Genomic DNA, 24,622 nt, shown 5'->3' with positions numbered 1-24,622 from the left:
ATCCTAGAGGCTGAACAGTTCACACAAACTAGTATTTAAATGAATGACAAAAGGAAAAGAATATGCGTACAAATATGAAAATAAAACAGTAAGTCAACATTTTAATTTATTTTAAGAAGTTGTAATTTTACAAGGGAAAAAGTCTGGGTTTTTCAAAATAAAGTTGTACATTTACAAAAGAGATTCCTGAGCAGTGTGAGATCCGTCTGAACTATCTGAAACATTTCTGATTGTCTTTGTTGAAACCGTTTAAAAGCTAAAATGAAACATTTAATTTATGATAAAGCCTAACTTTCAGTGTGTAAAATTACAACTTTCTTCTCATGTTTGTTTTTGTTTTTATGGTGACTTCAAAACTCCGTTGTATAAAAGCAAAGTAGTTTGCATTTATGAAAAAACAAAAATATTATATACATTTTATTTCCCAGTTTGAAAGGTTATCAGTTGGAGTAGGGAAATATTTTGAATGCAGGAAAACGGTAAATAAATACATGAGTAATTTATTAGAAATGTCATTCAAGCTTTTATTTTGGAGCTCAGCTTTTCTGATCATCTGCTTCCTGTTTCCAGGGGGTCTTGACTTGGCCATCGAGGGTCCGTCCAAAGCGGACATCAGCTGCGTGGACAACAAAGACGGGACGTGCACGGTTAGCTACCTGCCCACGCTGGCCGGACGCTACAACATCCTGGTCAAATACAACGACGAGCACATCGCCGGCAGCCCCTTCACCGCCAGGATCGCCGGTCAGCTGCACGGACGCACACGCGTGCACGAAAGGAGGAGGGCTCGTTTTCATTTCCTGTGTCTTTCAGAGAATAACCAGCGGCGCTCACAGGTGAAAGTGGGCTCAGCCGCAGATTTCTGCCTGGACATCAACGAGACGGACCTCAGCCTGCTGACCGCCAGCATCAGGTCGCCCTCGGGCCGCGACGAGCCGTGTCTGCTGAAGAGGATGCCCAACAACCACATCGGTCAGAGCGCCAACCGTGGAGACGGGACGTTCTGCCGTTCCCTCCGACCCTCACGTCTTCGTTCCATCCTCACGCAGGCATTTCCTTCATCCCCCGTGAGGTCGGCGAGCACCAGGTCAGCATCCTGAAGAACGGCCGACCCGTCCCCAACAGCCCCATCACCATCATGGTGGTCCAGTCCGAGATCGGTGACGCCAGTCGGGTCAAAGTTCACGGCGATGGCCTGGTCCGGGGCACCACCTTTGAGGACGCCAGCTTTGTGGTCGACACGCAGGAGGCCGGTGGGCGGAGTTTCACAGTGCTGTCAGCGGCGGCGGGGAAAGGTCGCAGTAACGTTTGAATGTCCTCTCAGGGTACGGCGGTCTGGCTCTGGCCATTGAAGGCCCGAGTAAGGTGGACATTCAGACACAAGACCTGGAGAACGGCACCTGCGGCGTCACCTACTGTCCAACTGAACCGGGGAACTACATCGTGTCCATCCGCTTCGCCGAGCAGCACGTTCCAGGTCAGCGGCGAAACTCCTGAGAGGCGGAAACGTGGCTCTGATCAGGTTCTTCATCAACACTCTGACTGTGACGACAGGAAGTCCCTTTACGGTGCGAGTGACCGGCGAGGGCCGCATACGGGAGAGCATCAGCCGGCGCCAGAGGGCCGCGTCCCTCGCCAGTGTTGGAAGTGTGTGTGACCTTAACCTGAAGATCCCAGGTACTCACGGACACACACACATACGGCGGATCCTGCGTGGGACGTGGACTCTTCATCACTTCCTGTTTCCTGTCTCTGTCTCCTCCTTTCCCCATCCAAGGCGCTTTCACACCGACAGCTTCAGCACCAGAGCCCACCTGAGCTCAGGTGTGACCACACAGGTCTGCACAAAAACCAGAACTTTGGTTGGTTTTAAGGTGACTCCGAAATAAACGACTTCCTCAAAATTCAATCAACTCAAAGAAACTGAAGAACATCTGGATCCATGGCTATCCAGAAAACAAAAGGAGCGTTTTGAAACGTTCAGTCCAGCGCCGTCTCTGTGTGAAAGCGCCTCAACCCGGAATGTTCTGCTCCGTCTCCTCCTGTTCTGACCCGTTCTGCCTGCTCCTCCCCCCCTCCTGTCCTCCTCGTGTCTCCTTCAGTGAGTTGGTTCCTCCTGGTCTTGTCTCAACAACTCTTCTCTCACACCTCCTTCTGCTCCCTCTGGCTGCCGGGGGGGTCCCGCTGCGGCCCGGCTGGCAGCAGGGGGGCGAGCCAGAGCTGCTCTCCCGGGCGGGTCCGACTCATTTCGGGCCTCTCTGGTCTGGTGCTGACGGGCGGAGCCAGAACGGCGCGCGGCGTCTGGGTGGCCGACGCCCCCGACTCAGGCGGACGTGTCGGGGCGGAGGGTGCGTTGGTAAAAGTGGGGGTGCAGCAGCAGGTTTGCTAAACTTCACACCTTTATGTTTTTATGTGTGTTGCTTGTAACAGCTGACCCCCCCCCCCCCCCCCATTTAAACAGACTCAGAATAGAATGAGGCTTTTATTTTGAAGGGATGCAGCTTCTTTCTCAGCTTTTTTACTTCCTCCTTTTGGTTTCTCCTTCCCGTCTTTCTGGTTGTCTCCTCGTATCCGTGCTCCTCAGCTCCTCCACAGCTGGTGGAGGTGAAGGCGGGGAGGTGGTGTAACGTCTTTTGTCTGTGTCGGCAGCCATCGACCCGCAGGATGTCTCTGCCACCGTCACAGCGCCCTCTAGAGCCAGTCAGCCCGCTGAGCTGGTTGCTGTTGGCAACGACACCTACTCTGTGCGCTTCGTGCCAACCGAGATGGGCGTGCACTGCGTGAGCGTGAAGTACAGGGGCGTGCACGTGCCCGGCAGCCCCTTTCAGTTCACCGTGGGCCCGCTGGGAGAGGGCGGGGCCGCCAAGGTGAAGGCTGGAGGTCCGGGGCTGGAGGGAGCCATGGTTGGAGAGCCAGGTACGGCCGACACCGCCGCCGTGAAGGCGAGCTGCTGTTCATCCACTCACTGTGGCTCCTCCCACCCTGCAGCTGAGTTTAGCATCTGGACCAGGGAGGCCGGCGCTGGGGGGCTGTCGGTGGCGGTGGAGGGACCCAGCAAAGCGGACATCTCCTTCGATGACCGCAAAGACGGAACCTGCGGCGTGGCCTACGTCGCTCAGGATCCCGGTAGACGACGCCTCCTCAGTTGGGACTGGTCTGAAGGAGCTTGGCCCTCTAACTCCTCCTTCCTCTGTTCCTGCAGGAGATTACGAGGTTTCAGTCAAGTTTAACGAGCAGCACATTCCCGAAAGCCCCTTCCTGGTTCCGGTCGTGGCGCCCGCCAACGACGCCCGGCGCCTCACTGTTGCCGGCCTTCAGGTGAGGCACGAGGAGACACCTCCACACCAGGAGAAACTTGGGACGCAGCTGCATAAAAACGTCGGTGGGGAGGGTTGGACTGCTTTGGGCTTCCTGTTCCATCATGTTTTTTTTCAAACACTCAAACCTTTATTGTTCTCGCTCAGTAACAGAACATTTCAGCAGACCTCCTGCTTCAGGGGCTGCAGAAGCTCCTTTATAGATAGAGTTCGATGGGTTTAGACACAATATTCAGGAGGGGGGGTTCTCTAAAACATGTGAAACGAGAAAAGATGAAATGTTGAAGCTTATTTGATCCGTCTGTTCATTTCTCAGATAAACGGATTATTTGTCAGGAAAGGAAAACTCTTTTTAAATCCAATCTAGAGGTGTTTAAATTCAACTCCAGTGAAGTTAGTAGAAGGATGTAGGGAAGGAGGACATTACGATGGTTGGTGTAACCCGGGAGGATGCTGGATTCACCACGGCGCCCCCTAAAGGGATCTTAAAGGATAACCACCAATCATTCTCAAAAATGTTTTATTTTACTTTACTTAACGGCCAATAATATCAGTTCTCATGTGGTTTTATCACCTTCTCTTTTAGCATTTGGTGTTTTAAACCCTCTTTAAACCTTTTAAGTCAAACCACCAGAGTGTTTCCTTCCGCCCTCTGCAGTTCAACCTGATTTTATGCAGCCCGTCCCACAAATGTGAACACAGCCCGGCAAACATGGATGCTTTTGGCAGTTTGAGACTCATTTTAGCTGATTATTTAAGTTCAGTTTGGATAATCAAATAGATGTCATCTTGAAATATGTTAATGGTTCAAGTCTTGACAAAATTACGTCTGATTTTTAGGTTTTGTGGATTATAAGGTTGTCATGGTAACGGCTAGATTCTAAATGCCTGTTAGCAAACACTTTGTAGGCATAGAAAACCTTCATTCTTTTAAGGAGCCAGACGTTTGCAGCAACAGTTGATCTTTTGAGGACCAGAACATTTTTTTATTTTTTCAAAACAGATTCAGAATTTGAAAAGTGTGGAAACTAAACGTTGAAGCTAGACGTTGTGGTGCAGAACGGCGTGTTTGCCTGGCTGTGATCATCCCTGCTGATGCTCGGTGTGGAGCTCTGGTGTTTCTCTTGTGTTTCATTTAAAGGCTTTTAACAGCCCAGCATCATCTTCTTCCTCTTCTTCATCCTCATGGGCTCTGACTGCAGGTCTGCAGCAGACACGCCCTCTTCTGCTCCGCCCCCTTTGTTTTGGGGAGTTTATGGCAGAGAAACCCTGGAAGGTCATTTAATTTCTAACAAGGAGCGGGACGCTGGTTCAAAAACTGGAACGTTTGCCGGGAAAAAGAGGGGATAAGGGAAGGAAGTGGAAAAGGGGCAAAGCATCAAACAAAAGCAGCAACTAGAGTGAAGAGCAGGAGATGTCGGCTTCTGTTGACGTTGCTTTCATCGGAATCAGAACCTGGAAACTTGGAACCAGTCAAACGTGGGGAAATGAACACCCCCCCCGGTTCTTGACTTCTATCTACTCATATCTTACTTTAAGTAAAAAAAAAAAAAAGGGAAATGGTTAACATTCCAGGTTCTGATTTCCAGCTTTTAAATGGGGCATTGAACGCAGCACAAGTTTCATTTCTGGAGCTGAAAAAATCCGGATCTGCTTCAGAAAAACGGGAGGGGAAACGTCTGAGTGACGCTCCGTCACATTTCCATGTCTTTACGCTTAAGATTCAATTGTTTGGACAAAATGACTCAAAATACAAAATAGATGAAAAAAAACTTCTAAGAATCTCCAACAGCTTAAGTTTATTGAAAAACTAAAAAAAATACTGAATTAAGATTTCAATCCCAAACTCAATAAAGTTGTAAGGGACATATAAATTCTGTTTGTCTACATTTGTGTCAAACTAAATGTAAAAACATGAATTCTAGCCCAAAGGCTGAGATTCTTTTGGAATGTTTGTTTTGAAAGCAGATTATTATCATTTTAGTAGAAACTGTGCTGAAACTACGGACAAACGTTCATGTCAACGAGAAGAAAATCAAAGTAAAAAAATGAGTTTGAAACGACACGTGGAAACATGCAGCTAAAATCGTAGTTTGAGCGCTAACGTCGCTCATCGCATCGTCGCATACAAAGATCATCTCGGCTTGTGGGACGTTAGAAAAGCTTTTGGGGATTTCCTGCTTAGTAAACGTGCTGGCGGCCATATTTGTGATCATTTTCTAGGATAAATTTGGACCTTGAGTGGATCTGACCGGGCTTTGGACATGCCTGCTTTTCATGAAATTGGAAAACGACATTAAGCACGGGCGTGTGTTACGTTCAGGTTTCACTTTGACATTCTGTCACAATCCTGAAGTGGAGCCCAGGAGCCCGTTAGGTGTTCTGAAACGACCTTTGGGCCCCCGTCGGCCCCCCGTGCACTGACTGTGTGTGTCCCCGCCCCGCAGGAGTCTGGTCTAAAGGTGAATCACCCAGCATCCTTTGCAGTGCACCTGAATGGCGCGCAGGGCAAGATGGAGGCCAAAGTGCACAGCCCCTCCGGAGCCCTGGAGGAGTGTGTGGTCACGGAGCTGGACCGAGGTGGGTTTGGGTTCTACCCGGGTCCACGGGGGACTTGGACTCGGAGGTCCAGGTCTTCTGTTAACAAACTGTGTTTGGGTTCTCAAACAGACATGCACGCCATCCGCTTCATCCCGAGGGAGAACGGCATCCACACGATTGACGTGAAGTTCAACGGCTCCCACATCCCAGGAAGTCCTTTCCAGGTCCGAGTGGGAGAACCGGGACAAACTGGAGATTCTAGTCTTGTCACTGCGTACGGAGCTGGACTGGAGAGAGGAACCACAGGTGAGTGAGCGGTCTGCTGACCTGGAAGCTCTCAGCTTCAAGCCGTCTGCTGCGGATGTTGTTACCACGCCGACCACTGAGGAACCCTCATCCCGCAGGAGTGCAGTCTGAGTTCATCATCAACACCAAAGCGGGTCCCGGGTCTCTGGCAGTGACCATCGAGGGTCCGTCCAAAGTGAAGATGGACTGTCAGGAGGTCCCGGAGGGCTACAAGGTGCAGTACACCCCCATGGCCCCTGGAAACTACCTGATCAGCATCAAATACGGAGGACCCAACCACATCAGCGGCAGTCCCTTCAAGGCCCGGGTCACAGGTGAGGAGAGGCGGGTTCTGATGCACCTACAGAACCAACGTCAAAAACTCAGCTTTTTGACGTTTCATGTAAAAACACAAGAAATTCACCCTTCTGGGTATATTTCAGAGTAAAACCCACTTTTTCCCGTTTGGGTGACACGACGGCTCCATGTTCTTCTCAAAACCACCCAAATTATATTCATGTTAAAAAGTTCTAGAAAAGCTCTCCCTCGGGCCCCCCAGAGGAAAACGCTTTTTCAACCGCAGACGTTTGCTCCAACAGATGTGTTCATATATGCAATTCAACCATAACATTATCTGCAAGGGGGTGGGGTCTTTTGACTGACAGGTGGTTGTCAAGTCCTCCACCATAGATCTGCCTTACAGGATGGGGTGCAATCCGGATTCAAACCTGTGGGTCATGTGACCACTCTGATCCTGATGTGATCAAGAAACGTGTCAAAAAGATCGCAGATCTTTGAGAAAAGCGTCTCATCTTCATCTGTGGAGCCAAAAGACTCTCTTCTTCCTCTTCTTCAGCTCTGTTATTCTGAAAGGACGATGGAGTTCATTCAGTCTCAATAATCAGAAACACACAACCTGTTTCACAAATACACACGCTCTGATTCACAACTCCAATTTATGCAAACATACGATATAAATTTGGAAATGCACACGTGTTTCACACATGCACAATAATTGTTTCTCACTCATGTGTGCGCATTGTGTTTCACAAAAACATAAATGTTTCAGAAATGCACAATAGATGCTTCACAAACAGGATTTTTAGGTACACTTGTAATATGAACTCACAGATCATACAAATTGCAGAATGTGCATTTCCCCCCCCCCCCCCCTCTTATGTCTGAATCTCCCCACATTTGTGGGAGACTTCTCTGCGGTGAATTCTGAGACACAATGTGTGCATTTCTGAATTTGTGTTGCACTTTTGCATAAATTACAGTTGTGAATCGGAGCGTGTGTATTTGTGTAACATGTTGTGTGCGTTTGTGATTATTGAGACTGAATGAACTCCATAGAGGACAGGTGACTTGAACTGTAGCGGGGTTTCCTGAGCGTTAAGACGCAGAACAACCTTCGTCTGCACGAGCTCCACCTCCTTTGATGTTCCTCAGGTTCCCGCCTCATAAGTGTGACCAACATGAACGAGATGTCGTCCCTGACTCTGGATCCAGCCGTTCGAGCGTCCAGCAGCTTCGCTCAGAGCGCCGCGCCCAGACCCGGCGGCTCCGACGCCAGCAAGGTGGTGAGTCGGGGCCCCGGACTCAGCAAGGCCTCCGTGGGTCAGGGGGGCAGCTTCACCGTGGACTGCAGCAAAGCTGGTAAGACCTTCATGGCTGAGCTTGGAGACGGTTTCCTGACTGCTGAGGCTTCGTTCTGGGCTGAGCGTTTCTAAAGCAGAGCTGTTCTTGGGTTGTTTCTTCAGGGAAGAACATGCTCCTGGTGGGCGTGTACGGCCCCCAAGCCCCCTGCGAGGAGGTTCTGGTCAAACACATGGGGAACCTGCAGTACAACGTCACCTACACCCTGAAGGAACGTGGAAATTACATCCTGGTTGTGAAGTGGGGTGAAGATCACATCCCAGGATCCCCGTTTAACGTTGTGGTTTCATGATGCAGCGTCCGTCTCCAGTCCAGAGGACAGAGCTTCTGCATGAAGGGTTGGCAGGATTTCTGACCACAAAGCTTCTCAAAGAACCCTAAGAAACCATCAAATCATCTGAAAACACTAAAGATCAGAACTCTGTGCGGCAGAAAGCGTCATGAAAGCACATTTCTGTCAGAATCGGACGCAAAGAAACAAAAAAAAAGTCTCTACATAAAGAATGTTTCCCTGAAATGATCAAATGTTTTTGCACTTGATTTGATTTGAATGAAGCACGATTGTATTTTTTCTAAATGTTCAAACGGATTGAAAAACGATGGAAACTGGAAAACGCCGCACTTTTACAGAAAGGACAGATGGGAGACGAGCACGTCTGCGTCTTCTGTCCAACGAGCATCTCAGCTGCAGAGATCCCTGGAGGTCCAGCCCCAGAGGTCCACCCGTGTGCAACTACTGACCGCTGCTCGTGCCCATCTCCGCCCAACTCCCAGAAGCCCTCACACACGGGTGTGGCATCAGTCTGCCGACTCCTCAGCGCGGCGGACGACCGGTTCTGGGGATCGAACCGCGATCAGGCCAGGTGATCCGCTGCACATCCGGCCTCAGAGCGGACGGCCGTCGTCCTCGTCTTTGTGGCGTCACGTGAGGGCTGCTGCCTTTTCACTGCTACTTCGGATACGGAAAGGTTTTTCCATGGGGGGGAGGGGGGGGGGTTACTTTTTATCATTGGAGGGGGGTTTTCCTGTGAAACTAAGCGCTGAACTTGATGTACTGTACATTTGATAATTAAAGTGAACTGGAAAGAATCAAAACATTTAGTCTGGAATTTCCTTTTTGTGTCTAAACAGTTTGGATCAAAATGACGTCAAATCTTCATTTTTAACATTTCTTTCTTTAGAAATACACAATTTAACTGATGAACTGAGTTCTGTCTATTTCTGCATCTGTTCAGTGCTTAAAAGCTTTTGTTTAAAGAAAATTCATATTAATCAATGTTTTAGCATAACTAGAGCATAAATATGCCAGAATTAACACGTTTCTATTTTTCAGGATTGTGTTAAACTCTAAACTCCTGAAACTGTCCTAAAAAAACGACATAGGCTTCTAGATTTTGTCTAAAAACTGCGTAATAATCATTAAAATGCTGCTGCGAATGCTTTGAAAACTGACGAGAAGATGATCAGAGTGAAAAAACAGAAACTGGAATGAATGCACCCAAAAGATGATTTTGATTACATGTCTGGTTTATTTTCACTACTTTCAGGATCTTCCCCGTCACATTTTCTGATGTGATAAGGCAGCTCGTTCCTAAATGGTGCATCTCTGATGGACACGCCCATTTCACTGAATGTTTTCCTGCATCTTCGTACATGACAGTCTCGTCCGTTTAGTGGTTGTTTTCCTTCTATATGAAATTTTTAAAGGTGGGGGAGCAAGCCCATATGAAACTCTAAAAATGAGACACAGGATGCATATTTAGACTTTTGCTGCCTTAGCGGTTTAATTTAGTGTAAATATTATTACATGTACAATAATTTGAATCATATTATGAATAATTCTAGAAAGTTAATGAAGATGATGTTTAAAAGTCGTATTTGAATTGAAAGAACATCTAATATTTCTATAGTTCTACCAGTCGGATATCCTCTCCATTTTCCAAGACGGTTAATCGGTTGCTGTCTGATCACTGATGAGAGGAAAACCTGCAGACTGGTTTTTCTTTGGATTAAAGTGAAGGTGGGAGTTTTGGAGCCATTCAACAACTGGAACCACGATTCTAGAAAGAACTGCAGCAGCGTCATCCTTTGTTTTTGCTTGAAGATGAAGAACTGTGTCATCTGCATACAACCGTATTCTACATATGGTCATAAGAAAAGCACCTGGTCAGGTAAAACACTTTCTAGATGTTAAGTAAATGTATTTCCATACTTACTATATTCCATTTATTTATTTAAAGTCTTTGAGTTTGTTAGTTTAAATCCTATTATCATACCAAACCTCAGTTAGTAGGCATGCTACCTGTGTTGATGAAATGCTGAATTCTGTTACTTCTAGCATCTTGAATGTTCTGGATGCCATTGCCCCTATGAAGGTTAAATTGAGAAAACATAGACAGAAAGCTCCCTGGAGGAACGATGATCTAGTCAGGGCACAGAAACAACAGTGCCGCAGAGCTGAGCGAAAGTGGCGCAAGTCAAAACTCCAGGTTCATTATGAAATGTATAAGGCGGAGTTGTACGCTTACAACCAGATCTTATGCAGAACAAGGGAAAGGTACTTCTCTGAAATCATTGGAAGTTGCAGCAACAACTCTCGTGTCCTGTTCACAACAGTAAAAAGATTAACTAACCCTCCAACCCAGCTACCAATAGAATTGGTTTGCACACCTAAATGTAATGAGTTTGCTGTATTTTTTAATGACAAGGTTCAGGGCATTAAAAAAGCCATCAACTCCACAACACATATAACTATCGAACGGCCACCTACTCACTCTAAGCTGACTCACTTTGTACCTGTCACTGACCAAACTGTCCAAGAGACCATCACCCGTCTGAGCTCGTCTACATGCTGCCTTGATGTGTTACCCACTAGATTTCTAAAGTCTGTCCTGAACAGTGTGTTGCCATCAATTACTCAAATAGTTAACATGTCTCTTCAATCTGGAATATTTCCAGAGGCCTTAAAAACTGCAGGCATTAAACCTCTCCTGAAGAAGAGCGGTCTTGATCCCACTGTACTGAATAATTACAGACCTATCTCTAATCTGCCATTTTTAGGAAAAGTCCTTGAAAAAGTTGTCTACCAACAGCTCACTGACTTTCTCTTATTAAACAATTCATTTGATGTTTTCCAGTCAGGTTTTAGACCCCATCATAGCACAGAAACTGCTCTTATCAAGATAACCAATGACATCCGCCTGAACACTGATGATGGAAAAGTCTCTGTCTTGATCATACTAGACCTGAGCGCTGCCTTTGATACTGTTGATCATGGGATCCTTTTGCACAGACTCCAAGACTGGGTTGGCATCTCTGGATCTGCCCTAAGTTGGCTCAAGTCTTATCTAGAAGACAGGAAATACTTTGTTGAAATTGGGAGTTGTGTCTCAGACTACATGGCCTTGACTTGTGGTGTGCCCCAGGGATCGATCCTGGGACCCCTTCTGTTCAACCTCTACATGCTGCCACTAGGGCAGTTAATACGCAGTAATAACATATCTTATCACAACTGTGCAGATGATACTCAGATCTATGTGTCACTGACAGCAGGTGAATACGGGCCGGTGGATTCACTCAGCCACTGCCTCCAACAGATCAGCGCGTGGATGCAGAACAACTTTCTCCAGCTAAACTCAAACAAGACCGAAGTTATTATTTTTGGCCCACAGAAACAAAGAGAAATTGTCAGCAGCTACCTTCATTCTCTGTCTCTTAAACCCTCAAATCAAGTCAGAAATCTAGGGGTAATCATGGACTCTGACCTGAACTTTAACAGCCATATCAAGTCAGTAACATCAGCGGCATTTTACCATCTGAAAAACATTGCCAAAATCAAAAACATAGTGTCAAAGCCAGACCTGGAGATACTTATCCATGCATTTGTCTCCAGTAGGTTAGACTACTGTAACGGCCTGCTCACCGGCCTCTCCAAACGAGCTGTAAAACAGCTTCAGTACATCCAGAATGCTGCTGCTGGAGTCCTGACCAGAACCAGGAAGTATGATCACATTAGTCCTGTGCTCAGGTCTCTGCACTGGCTCCCTGTACCTGAAAGAATAGACTTCAAAGCAGCTCTGCTTGTGTACAAGTCTCTCCATGGCCGAGCACCAAAGTACATCTCTGACATGTTAGTGCCATATGAACCATCTCGTACTCTGAGGACCTCAGGGGCCGGCCTCCTGTTGATTCCCAGAGTCAGAACTAAACAAGGGGAATCAGCGTTTCAATATTCTGCAGCTAAAATCTGGAACAGCCTCCCTGAAGGCGTAAGACAGGCCTCTTCTGTGTTCATGTTCAAATCTAGACTTAAAACATTTCTGTTTAGCCGTGTATATGACTGAAAGGTCCTATCTGCACTTTTCTTTCCTTTCCTTCCTTTATTTTTAAATCAATTTTCAATATTTTTTTTTTTTTCTTTTAAAGTAAATTTACGTTGATTATTTCTATGATGTATTGTGATTTTAATGCATTTTTTTGTTTTGTGAAGCACCTTGAATTACTTTGTGTACGAATTGTGCTATACAAATAAACTTGCCTTGCCTTGCCTTGTGTATATTTTTCTTTTACTGGTATATAGTTTACCATAGTTTTAGTTATTTATTTTTAGGTTTTCCTCAGTGGAGTTTAGGCTGTCCATGATGCAGCAGATGATCATGACTGATGCTCTGATAAATGGCTGTTTCTGAAGTTTCAGACGGTGTTTGCCAACTCAAAATGAGCAGATTAAAGGAAATGGGGGCTGGAACTTTTCCGGCTGGAGGTGTTGGTCTCCCGTTTCTTCGGGTTACAGTGTTATCTGATCCTGGTCCACAGGCACCAGCTCAGTCCTGCTTCACAGCAGCGACCACAGCTCAGGGGAAGATATTCAGGTAGAAGCTCCATCGAACTCACAGAAATCATAGAATATGATTGAGTTTTTCCACAGCAGCAGTTCAGGCTGATTCTGCATCAGCTTCTTCAGAATTGATGGTTTTTGTTGGAGATGCTGTTTGGATTCTTTCTGTTAAATGTGGAATAACCTCGGCTTCAATGAAAACAGAAACTTTTATTTTTACATTTTAACGCAAACCTGCTCTTCCGTTTTGTTTCAGCAGAGGGAGTTTTCACAGGAACCTGCAGGAGGTGAGTCCTCGTCTTCATGAAGAGAAGGTGGTGTGAAGGTGGAGTCAGCCTCTGTGCGTGGTTTTCCTGCAGAAGATGCGAGGCCTGCTGACGACTCAGAGCCAGAACTGCTACAAGGAGCAGATTCAGAGGGAGCTGTTGACCCGTTTGGCCTGGAAGAGCCGCTACGCCAAACTCTACCCGTCTGCCCTCAGCCTCCAGGGCAGCACGCAGCTGCCCCCGCTGCCCCCAGGGGCCCGGTGAGCTGCCCCTCCCCTTTTTATGTAGGCTGAGGCGGTTTCTGGGGACTCAGACACTCCAAAGACAAAGATGTTCTGCAAATCAGATGATAAAACTACACTCAGGGTGATGGTTCAAAAAGAGCAGCAGTTTTTCATTCCTCACCTGCTGTTAACAGGAAACCAGAGAAGCAGAACCCCCCTCCTCATCCTCAATCTCTAGCCCCCACCATGGAAAAAGAGCGGCGTCAGCCTGCGCCCCCCCTGATGAAACCTGTCCCTCCTCCTCCTCAAAGCCGAAGGGCAATGCTCCAGGACTCCTCCCATCATCAGGTATGACGACTGTGAAGCCCTTCAAAGCTTTATTGAGCAAATGCAGAGACGAGTGGAGAGTGTTTGGGGACGGGGGTGATGCTGGGGGGAGGGGGGTTGTTCTCTTCATCCACATCTTGTCACAGTTCCCGGACCCTGCTGCTGTACTCAGTTTGGACATGGGTCCTCATGGGAAATGAACTGGCAATGGTAGCCTATCATTTTTAGGCTTTTGCTCCTTCCCTGAAAGAGATCCCAACCGTTTGTCTCATTTCCTGGATCGTTTAGTCAGCATTACATTCTGATTCCTCTAGAAGCATTCATACTGGAATCATGAGAAGACAGAAACTCTGAAAACAGCACATGGATCTCTGAGCTCGTCCGTTCAGTCAAGCTTCAGAAAGCTCAGAGTGATGTTTGACAAATCCACGTCTCTGGAGGCCCTTTCAGAACAAAAGCATCAGCTGAAGGATCTGACTCTGGGAGGATGTTTACGGCGTCTTTTCCCTCCCGTTTAGAAAACTGTCATTTGGTTTTTAACATATTTTTAAAAAGTCGTCCAAAACTCTGCAGCAAGGCTTTTTCCAATAAACGAGCTCAGATAAGCTCTCTACTGTCCTTACAGTCAAATTTAGAATTGATTGTAAATTTTACTTGAAGAGGAAAAGGCTCTGATCATACAGGTTTTCATTCAGATTTGGGTCTGTCTTGTTGTGACGGAATCGTTGTTTTCTGTGACTCAGATGACTGTTCCTGTTTCATTATTCTGAATGAGTGGGATCAAAGCTGTAGGAAATAACTTTTTTGGCTTGGTTTCATGTTTTCTTCTTTCTTTGTGGAGTTCTTTAACCCTTGTGCTATCCTATGACCCCCCCCCCCCCCCCCCCTTCCATTGACGTGTTCTCCCTACTATGACAAAGGTGGATAAAGGTGGAAAGATTTCATGTAATCCATGGACACCAGTGAAGATCACAAATCATTGAAGAACAAAGGTTCAGAGCACTGTCTAGTGGGTCTAGATGACCCAACTCCCAACGTTAAAGTGCCTAGGATAGAACAAAAGTTGCGACAATCTTGTTGGTGAATGGAGGCTTAATCATTTAACAGAAAATCAAAATGTTTAGCAAAGTTCATTGATGTCCACTCTTCACAGTTTTTCTTTTTTAACCCAAAGCGGATCGGACTGATAACTTTTGACAACTAATCAAAAGTCCTAAAAAACAACAAAAAGGTACATCTGCTGTCTTTACCTTTACTTTATCTACAGGGGATTGGGCGGAGTCTGTACCTGCAGAGGCGTGGCCACATCAGGCCTGAGGAGAAATTTGACTTCCCTCTCCTCTCCTCCTGGGATTATGGATGGAGGCTAGGTAAGGCGGATGTTTGTGTGCTTCACCAACGTGAAGCTTAGACAAGTTCCTCGGTTACAGCAAAAAGATGAAGATATGAAGAAACAACGGGAAAAAAACCACCTGAAAGATTGAAAGTCTGTCTTCAGGACCTTCTGATGAGCTCCTCCCTGCAGAAAGTCACGAGCTAGTGAGGCTTTGGTCTGACCAGACTTTAGTTGTTAGCTGGACAGACAGCATGTCTGGTGATGTACAGGATGGCGGAGGAAGTATAGTGATTTGTGTTTTTTTGAGTTGGAATCGCTCTTTGAAATGATGGATGGTTGATGGGAACAAATCAAACTTTATTGATAAATCAGCTTTCACACAACAATAATGCAAAGTGCTTTACTGACTGAAAACAGTTTAAAATTCAAAAGGAAATTCTAAAAACACATAAAATGCCCCCCCCCCCCCGTAATGAAAGACAAAATGACAAAAATATGAATAAAACGTAAAGATTAAAAACCTGGCCTGATTCTGACGGATGTTTGAGATGCTGACGGATGTTTGGGATGCTGACGGATGTTTGAAATGTTGACGGATGTTTGGGATGTTGACGGATGTTTGGGATGCTGACGGATGTTTGGGATGCTGACGGATGTTTGAAATGTTGAAGGATGTTTGGGATGTTGACGGATGTTTGGGATGCTGACGGATGTTTGGGATGCTGACGGATGTTTGGGATGTTGACGGATGTTTGAAATGTTGACGGATGTTTGGGATGTTGACGGATGTTTGGGATGTTGACGGATGTTTGGGATGTTGACGGATGTTTGGGATGTTGACGGATGTTTGGGATGTTGACGGATGTTTGGGATGCTGACGGATGTTTGGGATGCTGACGGATGTTTGGGATGCTGACGGATGTTTGAAATGTTGACGGATGTTTGGGATGTTGACGGATGTTTGGGATGCTGACGGATGTTTGAAATGTTGAAGGATGTTTGGGATGTTGACGGATGTTTGGGATGTTGACGGATGTTTGGGATGCTGACGGATGTTTGGGATGCTGACGGATGTTTGAAATGTTGACGGATGTTTGGGATGTTGACGGATGTTTGGGATGTTGACGGATGTTTGGGATGTTGACGGATGTTTGGGACGCTGACGCATGTTTGGGACGTTGACGGATGTTTGGGATGTTGACGGATGTTTGGGATGCTGACGGATGTTTGGGACGCTGACGGATGTTTGGGACGCTGACGGATGTTTGGGACGCTGACGGATGTTTGGGACGTTGACGGATGTTTGGGACGCTGACGGATGTTTGGGATGCTGACGGATGTTTGAAATGTTGACGGATGTTTGGGATGTTGACGGATGTTTGGGATGTTGACGGATGTTTGGGATGCTGACGGATGTTTGAAATGTTGACGGATGTTTGGGATGTTGACGGATGTTTGGGATGCTGACGGATGTTTGGGATGCTGACGGATGTTTGAAATGTTGACGGATGTTTGGGATGTTGACGGATGTTTGGGATGCTGACGGATGTTTGGGATGCTGACGGATGTTTGGGATGTTGACGGATGTTTGAAATGTTGACGGATGTTTGGGATGTTGACGGATGTTTGGGATGTTGACGGATGTTTGGGATGTTGACGGATGTTTGGGATGTTGACGGATGTTTGGGATGTTGACGGATGTTTGGGATGCTGACGGATGTTTGGGATGCTGACGGATGTTTGAAATGTTGACGGATGTTTGGGATGTTGACGGATGTTTGGGATGCTGACGGATGTTTGAAATGTTGACGGATGTTTGGGATGTTGACGGATGTTTGGGATGCTGACGGATGTTTGGGATGCTGACGGATGTTTGAAATGTTGACGGATGTTTGGGATGTTGACGGATGTTTGGGATGTTGACGGATGTTTGGGATGCTGACGGATGTTTGGGATGTTGACGGATGTTTGGGATGTTGACGGATGTTTGGGATGTTGACGGATGTTTGGGATGTTGACGGATGTTTGGGATGTTGACGGATGTTTGGGACGCTGACGCATGTTTGGGATGTTGACGGATGTTTGGGATGTTGACGGATGTTTGGGATGCTGACGGATGTTTGGGACGCTGACGGATGTTTGGGACGCTGACGGATGTTTGGGATGTTGACGGATGTTTGGGATGCTGACGGATGTTTGAAATGTTGACGGATGTTTGGGATGTTGACGGATGTTTGGGATGTTGACGGATGTTTGGGATGCTGACGGATGTTTGAAATGTTGACGGATGTTTGGGATGTTGACGGATGTTTGGGATGTTGACGGATGTTTGGGATGTTGACGGATGTTTGGGATGTTGACGGATGTTTGGGATGTTGACGGATGTTTGGGATGCTGACGGATGTTTGGGATGTTGACGGATGTTTGGGATGTTGACGGATGTTTGGGATGCTGACGGATGTTTGGGATGTTGACGGATGTTTGGGATGCTGACGGATGTTTGGGATGTTGACGGATGTTTGAAATGTTGACGGATGTTTGGGATGTTGACGGATGTTTGGTATGTTGACGGATGTTTGGGATGTTGACGGATGTTTGGGATGCTGACGGATGTTTGGGATGTTGACGGATGTTTGGGATGTTGACGGATGTTTGGGACGCTGACGGATGTTTGGGACGCTGACGGATGTTTGGGACGCTGACGGATGTTTGGGATGTTGACGGATGTTTGGGATGTTGACGGATGTTTGGGATGTTGACGGATGTTTGGGATGTTGACGGATGTTTGGGATGTTGACGGATGTTTGGGATGTTGACGGATGTTTGGGATGTTGACGGATGTTTGGGACGCCGACGCATGTTTGGGATGTTGACGGATGTTTGGGATGCTGACGGATGTTTGAAATGTTGACGGATGTTTGGGATGTTAACGGATGTTTGAAATGTTGACGGATGTTTGGGATGTTGACGGATGTTTGAAATGTTGACGGATGTTTGGGATGTTGACGGATGTTTGAAATGTTGACGGATGTTTGGGACGCTGACGGATGTTTCGGACGCTGACGGATGTTTGGGACGCTGACGCATGTTTGGGACGCTGACGGATGTTTGGGACGCTGACGGATGTTTGGGATGTTGACGGATGTTTGAAATGTTGACGGATGTTTGGGATGTTGACGGATGTTTGAAATGTTGACGGATGTTTGGGATGTTGACGGATGTTTGGGATGTTGACGGATGTTTGGGATGTTGACGGATGTTTGGGATGTTGACGGATGTTTGGGATGTTGACGGATGTTTGGGATGTTGACGGATGTTTGAAATGTTGACGGATGTTTGGGATGTTGACGGATGTTTGAAATGTTGACGGATGTTTGGGATGTTGACGGATGTTTGGGATGTTGACGGATGTTTGAAATGTTGACGGATGTTTGGGATGTTGACGGATGTTTGGGATGCTGACGGATGTTTGGGATGCTGACGGCAGAGACTGATTGTCATGAAGTCAGAGAAAAGCAGAAACTTTGAGGCCAGCAGGTTGGAGAAGCATTTGTGCTTTTGGATGAGCTTCATCTCTGGACTGGATCAGATCTGATGCTCGTTTACTGCCGTGTTTTGTATTTTTCCAGTTAAGCGTTTGGCTTCAACCTCCCATTTTATCAGTTAAGAATTGAAATTAAACGTTTGTTCAAAATGTAAAGCTTTTTTGAAATTGATTTATTCTACATTTTCTTTTCAAATAAGCTCAGTTTTGACAGAACAGCTCTGGTTCTCAGAGGAAGCAGGGTGTGGTCCTCGCCACAGTTCAGGGGAGCTTTCCCACCTGCAGAACCACAGACCTTCTAACTCCACAAAGCCAAAGGGTCTGGCGTGACGGAGCTTCTGCATTAGCTGCTACAAAATGATGGGATGGTCTTCCTCCCTCAGAGTAACTCCAACTCCTGTCTCGGTTCATGTTCAGTTCTCAAATGTTTTTGTTTTTTTGTATTATCTTTGTGTTCTTTGGTCATGTGAGGCTGTTGGAAACATGCTGCAAAAACCTCCAACTCTCACATCACCTGCGTCTCCATCAACAGGTGACTTCACGCTGGACTACAGAACTCCGTCTCATGCCAGATCAGCAGTGGTGGAGAAGACCTTCTACTCCAAGAACGGCGTGTTCAGGAACCCTTCAGCCACGGACAGCATGGGCTGAAGCTGCAGGGACTTTCCTGGTTTTTCCAAACTCTTTGGATCCTAAAAGTTCCTGTTTTTCCGCCTGCCGTTGGTTTGTTGGAAGGTGTCGGAGTAAAGCTGGTGCAGATGTCTTTGACGGTGTTTTGTGTTCATTGGATGAACAGAAACAGGAACTGTTGTGGTTCCTGCAGCGATCAGTGTTCAGCCGTGACATGCCTGTAAGGTCAAGTCAAGTGTGTAATCACCTGATACAGGTCATGGATAATTCATACATGGGGGGGTCAATTAATTATTTGTCTGCTTCAGGTTCGACTGAATGTTCCTGAAACCTGAGCAGTCAATGATCTGCAGGAGGAAACATCTCAAAAACATTTTTCTGAGAGTTCAGCAAGCCGTGAACGCTTTGGACGTGCCCCCCCCCCCCTCTTTAAAGCATGTCATAGATTCACACTGCAGCTGAAAAAACTGAGAAAAAATAAATCCTTGTAGCGATTGAACATGGCCGTCTTCCTAGCGATTTGTGGACTATTTGCTCATTTCAAAATAAAAGTTCCAGCGGGTCTCTTTCAGTGTTGGGGGTAACAGATTACAAAGTAACAAATTACTGTTCAGATTTCTGTTATTAAATAACAATTACAGGACTACAGACACCCACGTTTTTGTATTTCGTTTCATTTAACAGATCTTTGTGGTGTCTTGATTTGATTTGATTTGATTTATTGATTTATTCAAGCATTGTAGTCAAAGCAATAAAGAATTTACATATATTTATCAAACTCATTACAGAAATGTTGATAGGCATAGTTTAAAAAAATAGAAGACGAAAAAGTCACTTAAATCACATTTGCTTCATTAAATAAAGTGATCATTAACTAAAGTCAAGTAGAGTTTGATTTATTGCTTGAAAAGGAGCGGGAAGAAGTGATCTTATATAATCCCACCCCTACTGAAATAATTCATTTTATAGTTTTGCAGTTTTTGTAATCCGGTTCTGATCCGATAGATTCTTTTCAAGTAACAAAACGATTGATTATCTTCGGAAAACCTTTATTTCCTGATTCTTATTTGACATGAATGTTGTTAACATATCATGGTAACTTAGTGGCCAGCAGAGGGCAGGCCTACAGGGTTGGCTGAGTTATGGGTTGTGTTGTGTAGAAGAATACGCCACAGGAGCATGCGGGTCAGGATGTTCCGAGATGTTGTACGCTAATAAAAGACTGGTGCACCCTAGTCACTGTTTGGGACATCCATTTTTATCTCAATATGCAACAGTCTTGATGGCCTTCAGGTGAGCTTCTGTGGCCTTCAAGGGCTGGTCCAGACACTAGGGGGTGGGGGGCACAGGGAGAGTCTCTGCTGTGTGTAAGGGGTCTCTCTCCGCCTGGGTCTGTCCACCACAAGTCTCTTTGCAGACAGTGTTGGGGGCAGCGGATTACAAAGTAATGAATTACATTTCAGATTTCGGTGAATAAATTGGGCTGCACTTACTGGACTACAAGAAACCTCGTTTTCTTACGCTCTGGCATTTTCTCTCCGTTAAATGAAACGAAAGGGAAATTGATACAAAGGGAAAAAAGTAACTGGCGCACACATGGATGCTTATCATTCAGTACAGACATACCCTCATAGCTGCAGTCACATCACTTCAATTCAATTCCAGTGAGCAAAGGAGATGCTGCGAGGAGACTCCTCATCTCAGTGGGTCGGTCTCACATCCCTGAGGAGCAGCAGGGCAGCGACCAGCCCTGTTACGAATGAAACGGCTCTTAGAGCCACTCTTTGGTGTGAATGACACAACCCAGTTCCTTCCTGGGAGCAGTTATATATACTTTAACCCTTGTGCTATCCTATGGGGTCCAGATGACCCCCCCTTACATTGACGTGTTCTCCCTACCATGACAAAGGTGGATAAAGGTGGAAAGATTTCATGTAATCCATGGACACCAGTGAAGATCACAAATCATTGAAGAAAAAAGGTTCAGCGCACTGTCTAGTGGGTCTAGATGACCCCACTCCCAACGTTAACGTGCCTAGGATAGCACAAGGGTTACCCCTTTTCTTCCCTCTCAGCTGCACATGATCGGTCGATGAGTTCACCCCAGTGACTGATTTCATGACTCTACATGAAATCAGTTTCACTAGCCACTGTGGCAGGTGAGGCTGAGACATTGTTAGTCATCGCTAACACGAACAATGTCTCAACAATTTGACACCATATAACAGAGGGCTCAATGCGCAGATTTGAGGTGCATTCAGGGGCTGCATGGAATTCCCGCACTTATGTGTTTTCATGAATAGAGCTCTGCATTCATGTTCGCTTATAATTTCTAGCATTAGCTCACACTGACTCAGCCAACACAAACACACTCACTTGTTGCACCATGTCATTGTAACTCACAACAACACACTGATCCGTAGGAACACACAATAGTCCTTCATGTTGCACATTTTTCTATATATGCATGTTTTTCTATGCATTTTTTGTAGAAAAAAATAATTATTTTATTGTTCATGATTAGATTTTATCTCTCTCTTCTGTTTTACCTTGAAAACAACATTCCTGATTTAAACAAAGTTAAGTGAAAAATGGTGTAAGAAAAAGGTTGACTGAAAAACAAAGATCTTCCATCGTTGAACAGGAAAAAGCTGCAGGACTGCGACCGTTCTGTGGATAGACATCAACCGACCCCGCTTGCCCAAACCTCGGGTTCAACTGCAGGACTTAAGGATGACTGAGAGGACGCCATGTTTAGGTCTGTAGTCTTTATTGAACCGTTGATGTTCTCAACACTTGGAATCAGCTAACGGGTTAGCTTTTGCAGTTTTAGTCTCAGAAACAAACTTCAGTTTTTATAAAAGACGTTAACTAAATGTCCCAGAAAGGTTGAAAGCCGGCCCGGGTCCGTTCAGGCGGTGGGGAAGATCAGGAAGCCGGTGAAGGTGGAGCTGCTCTGGATCGGCACGATGTTGTTGTGTCTGGTGGCCTGCAGGGAGACGGCGTCTCCGGCCTGCAGCTCCAGGATGGCGGTTCCGGAGGTTACCAGAAACCCCTCATATGTGTCGCACATCATCAGCTGAGTGTCGCTGCCCTTGACCAGCTTCAGGCACACCTGAGCGACCACCACACACAAACACGTCCTCCGTCAGGTACATTCAGTCTCACAAAGCCTCCACCAGGTATGTTGTCTGTGTTTGGACTCACTCTGCTCTTTACTGAGACGTGGTAACTGAAGAAATACACGCCGTTGATGGCGCAGGTGAAGACGCCTTCTGTCAGGTTCTGTCCTTGAAACTGAGGCTTCAGGTCAGGAACCATGGGTCTGTGGAGGATTCACACAAACACATCTTCATTCCTCCTTAATGACCCCCTTTAACTTAATGGCGGGTCATTACTAAATACACCCAGAGGATTCTGAGCATAGAAACAAAGCCTAAAACGGGCCACCCACAATGACAATGATGTTAATCCCGCCCAGGTGAACTCACCTGCAACTTCACCTGCCTGCCAATCAAAGAAGCACAACCCTAACAACCAGAACAGGCTGTATCATGTCCATTTACTATTTGACTTTTTAACAAGTGATTCAGTTTGTCCCCTTTTGAAACCAGCCTCCAGTGGTCGTTCGAGGAACTGCAACATTCTGTACTTCCAGATTTGGATTTAATTTAATTTTCTTTTATTTTTGAAAAGGTTTGACTATAATCTTAATCTCTTTGAAATCCTCCAAATCTTGACAAAAACACGTTTGATCCTAGTGAGTAAAATGTCTGATTACGAACCAATAAAACAGCTTTTTAAATTACATTGACCAGAATGTGAACTCTGTATTTCATTAATTTTACATCTAACTGATGTTACAAGATCCTAACTTTCATTTTTCATATACCATAGATAGGAGATGATTTGGGGGGGGGGCCTTCAGAGAAGCTGAAGCTCCTCATGTGTTCCAGCACTGACCTGTTGAAGTTGATGGGCGTGTCCGAGTTTGGTTTCTGCTGCACCATGTTATAGGAGAAGAAAGATTTCTGCTTGTCTGACGGGTTGAAGGGCCTCCCCTTCTCTCCTCCATGGCCCCGAGGCCCAGGCGGCCCCACTATACCATTGTCGCCCTTCCATCCAGCACGTCCCGGGGGGCCTTTTTCACCAGGGTCCCCTTTCTGGCCCCTGATTGACTGATCAGCTTCACCTGCCCAAAGAAATAAACCTCTTCTGTTTAAGAGGTCATGCTAGACACAGGTGAGCTTCACTTCTGTTCATGAGACGTCAATTATGGTTGAAATTCAGACGATAGATCAGTATCACAGAGTTTTGAGTTGAAAGATCCAATAAAAATCCTTAACATTGAACTAACATTCATATTTGTGAACAAGCAGACATATTTCAGCCTTTTCCCGAGAGTAAGAACTTCTGCAGATTTAAAGGTGGAATGCCACCTTTATGTTTGCTGTGAGTTCACCTGGATCGCCCTTCTCTCCTTTAGGACCTTGCTTGCCGTTTGGTCCATGGGTTCCGGGTATCCCTGGAATACCAGGGGGGCCTCCACTGCAGGGCGGCTGGGAGGCGACCCAGGCGGCGTACACCGAGAGCAGCAGCAGCAGCGCTGTCCAGACGTTCAGCCTCTGACAGGCCTGCAGACAAAACAGCACAATGGAAACATCAGAACATGTGTGCACCAACACTTCTTTGGTTGGGATGTAAAGTAAAAGCCTCTTACCATAATACTGATGCAGTTCCTGCTCTTGCAGTTCGGTGGTGGTCTGATGGAGACAGCTTCTGCTCTGCTCAGACTTCTGCAGCTCAGTCGCACTTCAAACAGGAAGTGAAACCACTGAAGGAGATCTGCTCACAACGCTAACATCCACCTCTCCAACGTGGCCTCAAAGACGACGAACAGGAGATTTAGGAACGGCTGGTAAAAGTTACTGATAGTTGGTTTGTTATTCTTTTTTCAAGCAGTCCGTACAAAAACATACTAAAAGAAACTATAGATCTATATATACATACATCAAACCGAGGATGACTAATCATGATCTAATTGGACTACAAAGACACCTTCCCACGTATATATATCCACGTACACGTCTAACTGAGACCTTCATAAATAATCATTATCATAAATGGACATATTTGTATATATGCATATAGTAATTGACACGATGAGTCCATAAAATGTGAAGTTTGTCAAATAAAGTTTAATATCTTGAGAAAAGGGCAAGAGGAAGCAAATTCCCATAATCCCACCTTTAATAAAGCTTTACCTTACTATTTCTTGTTTTTATATAATCATCGTAATCCGGTTCTTATCTTTGTACTAGGAGTATTTAGAATGTGGTTCTCTGATGATGCTCTCACTAATAAAGGGAGAATTGTGTTGATTTAGGCAAAGATGTAGATCCACAGATTGTAACATGGGGGGGGGGGGGTTACCTCAGTGCATGTAGTATCTTGTCAGTACATTCTATTGTCGGGATATGAAATCCCAGGTTATTATTACCTCTGTTTATAATCTCGGTTTGAGATTATTGCCTCTGTTTATAATCTCGGCTTGGGATTATTATCTCTGTTTATAATCTCGGTTTGGGATTATCTCTGATTATAATTTCGGTTGGGATTATTATCTCTGTTTATAATCTCGGTTTGGGATTATCTC

The 24,622-nt window shown here is 45.9% G+C and overlaps 3 protein-coding genes across 6 annotated transcripts in view; 2 read left to right on the top strand and 1 right to left on the bottom strand.

Moving 5' to 3' along the window:
- LOC101168946 (filamin-B) overlaps positions 1-8,897 on the top strand; it is a 38,615-nt gene extending 29,718 nt beyond the window's left edge. For 2 of the 4 annotated variants that reach the window (XM_078947808.1, XM_078947807.1), the window contains 13 exons: positions 571-744; positions 814-972; positions 1,050-1,253; positions 1,325-1,477; positions 1,555-1,677; positions 2,650-2,916; positions 2,989-3,126; positions 3,203-3,318; positions 5,765-5,897; positions 5,988-6,164; positions 6,263-6,478; positions 7,596-7,802; positions 7,907-8,891. In XM_078947808.1, coding sequence (XP_078803934.1) covers positions 571-744; positions 814-972; positions 1,050-1,253; positions 1,325-1,477; positions 1,555-1,677; positions 2,650-2,916; positions 2,989-3,126; positions 3,203-3,318; positions 5,765-5,897; positions 5,988-6,164; positions 6,263-6,478; positions 7,596-7,802; positions 7,907-8,094 — 2,255 coding nt within the window. In that variant the 3' untranslated portion in view covers positions 8,095-8,891. Of the gene's footprint in view, positions 1-570; positions 973-1,049; positions 1,254-1,324; positions 1,478-1,554; positions 1,678-2,102; positions 2,349-2,649; positions 2,917-2,988; positions 3,127-3,202; positions 3,319-5,764; positions 5,898-5,987; positions 6,165-6,262; positions 6,479-7,595; positions 7,803-7,906 lie in introns of all 4 variants that reach the window. The other 2 variants (XM_078947806.1, XM_078947809.1) reach the window with 2 other exon arrangements.
- Positions 8,898-12,815: 3,918 nt separating this feature from the next.
- On the top strand, positions 12,816-19,117 carry LOC144992236 (protein SPMIP1). Its single transcript, XM_078947820.1, has 5 exons — positions 12,816-12,926; positions 12,999-13,165; positions 13,324-13,477; positions 14,724-14,826; positions 18,869-19,117. The coding sequence occupies exons 2-5, from the start codon at positions 13,002-13,004 to the stop codon at positions 18,985-18,987; spliced, it is 540 nt and encodes a 179-aa protein (XP_078803946.1). The 5' UTR covers positions 12,816-12,926; positions 12,999-13,001; the 3' UTR covers positions 18,988-19,117.
- A 2,602-nt stretch (positions 19,118-21,719) lies between these two features.
- c1qb (complement component 1, q subcomponent, B chain) lies at positions 21,720-23,823 on the bottom strand. The gene is made up of 5 exons (XM_011475684.3): positions 23,687-23,823; positions 23,429-23,600; positions 22,930-23,158; positions 22,174-22,291; positions 21,720-22,081 (listed from the first exon to the last, which is right to left on the bottom strand). The coding sequence occupies exons 1-5, from the start codon at positions 23,687-23,689 to the stop codon at positions 21,878-21,880; spliced, it is 726 nt and encodes a 241-aa protein (XP_011473986.1). The 5' UTR covers positions 23,690-23,823; the 3' UTR covers positions 21,720-21,877.
- Between the last annotated feature and the right edge of the window lie 799 nt (positions 23,824-24,622).

This window comes from Oryzias latipes, chromosome 5 (genome assembly GCF_053564925.1).
Source record: "Oryzias latipes strain Hd-rR chromosome 5, Olatipes_Hd-rR_3.1".
NCBI classification, from domain to species: Eukaryota; Metazoa; Chordata; class Actinopteri; order Beloniformes; family Adrianichthyidae; genus Oryzias; species Oryzias latipes.
This window is presented reverse-complemented; position numbering and strand designations above follow the sequence as displayed.

Bases quoted from the DNA above. Each gene is read 5' to 3' on its own strand.
- LOC144992236 (XM_078947820.1), top strand. From the start codon at position 13,002: ATGCGAGGCCTGCTGACGACTCAGAGCCAGAACTGCTACAAGGAGCAG. The intron at 13,478-14,723 runs GTATGACGACTG...CTTTATCTACAG, and splicing joins AGGACTCCTCCCATCATCAG to GGGATTGGGCGGAGTCTGTA. The intron at 14,827-18,868 runs GTAAGGCGGATG...CTCCATCAACAG, and splicing joins GGATTATGGATGGAGGCTAG to GTGACTTCACGCTGGACTAC.
- c1qb (XM_011475684.3), bottom strand. The intron at 23,159-23,428 runs GTGAACTCACAG...TTCTTTGGGCAG, and splicing joins AGGAGAGAAGGGCGATCCAG to GTGAAGCTGATCAGTCAATC. The intron at 22,292-22,929 runs GTCAGTGCTGGA...AATCCTCCACAG, and splicing joins ACGCCCATCAACTTCAACAG to ACCCATGGTTCCTGACCTGA.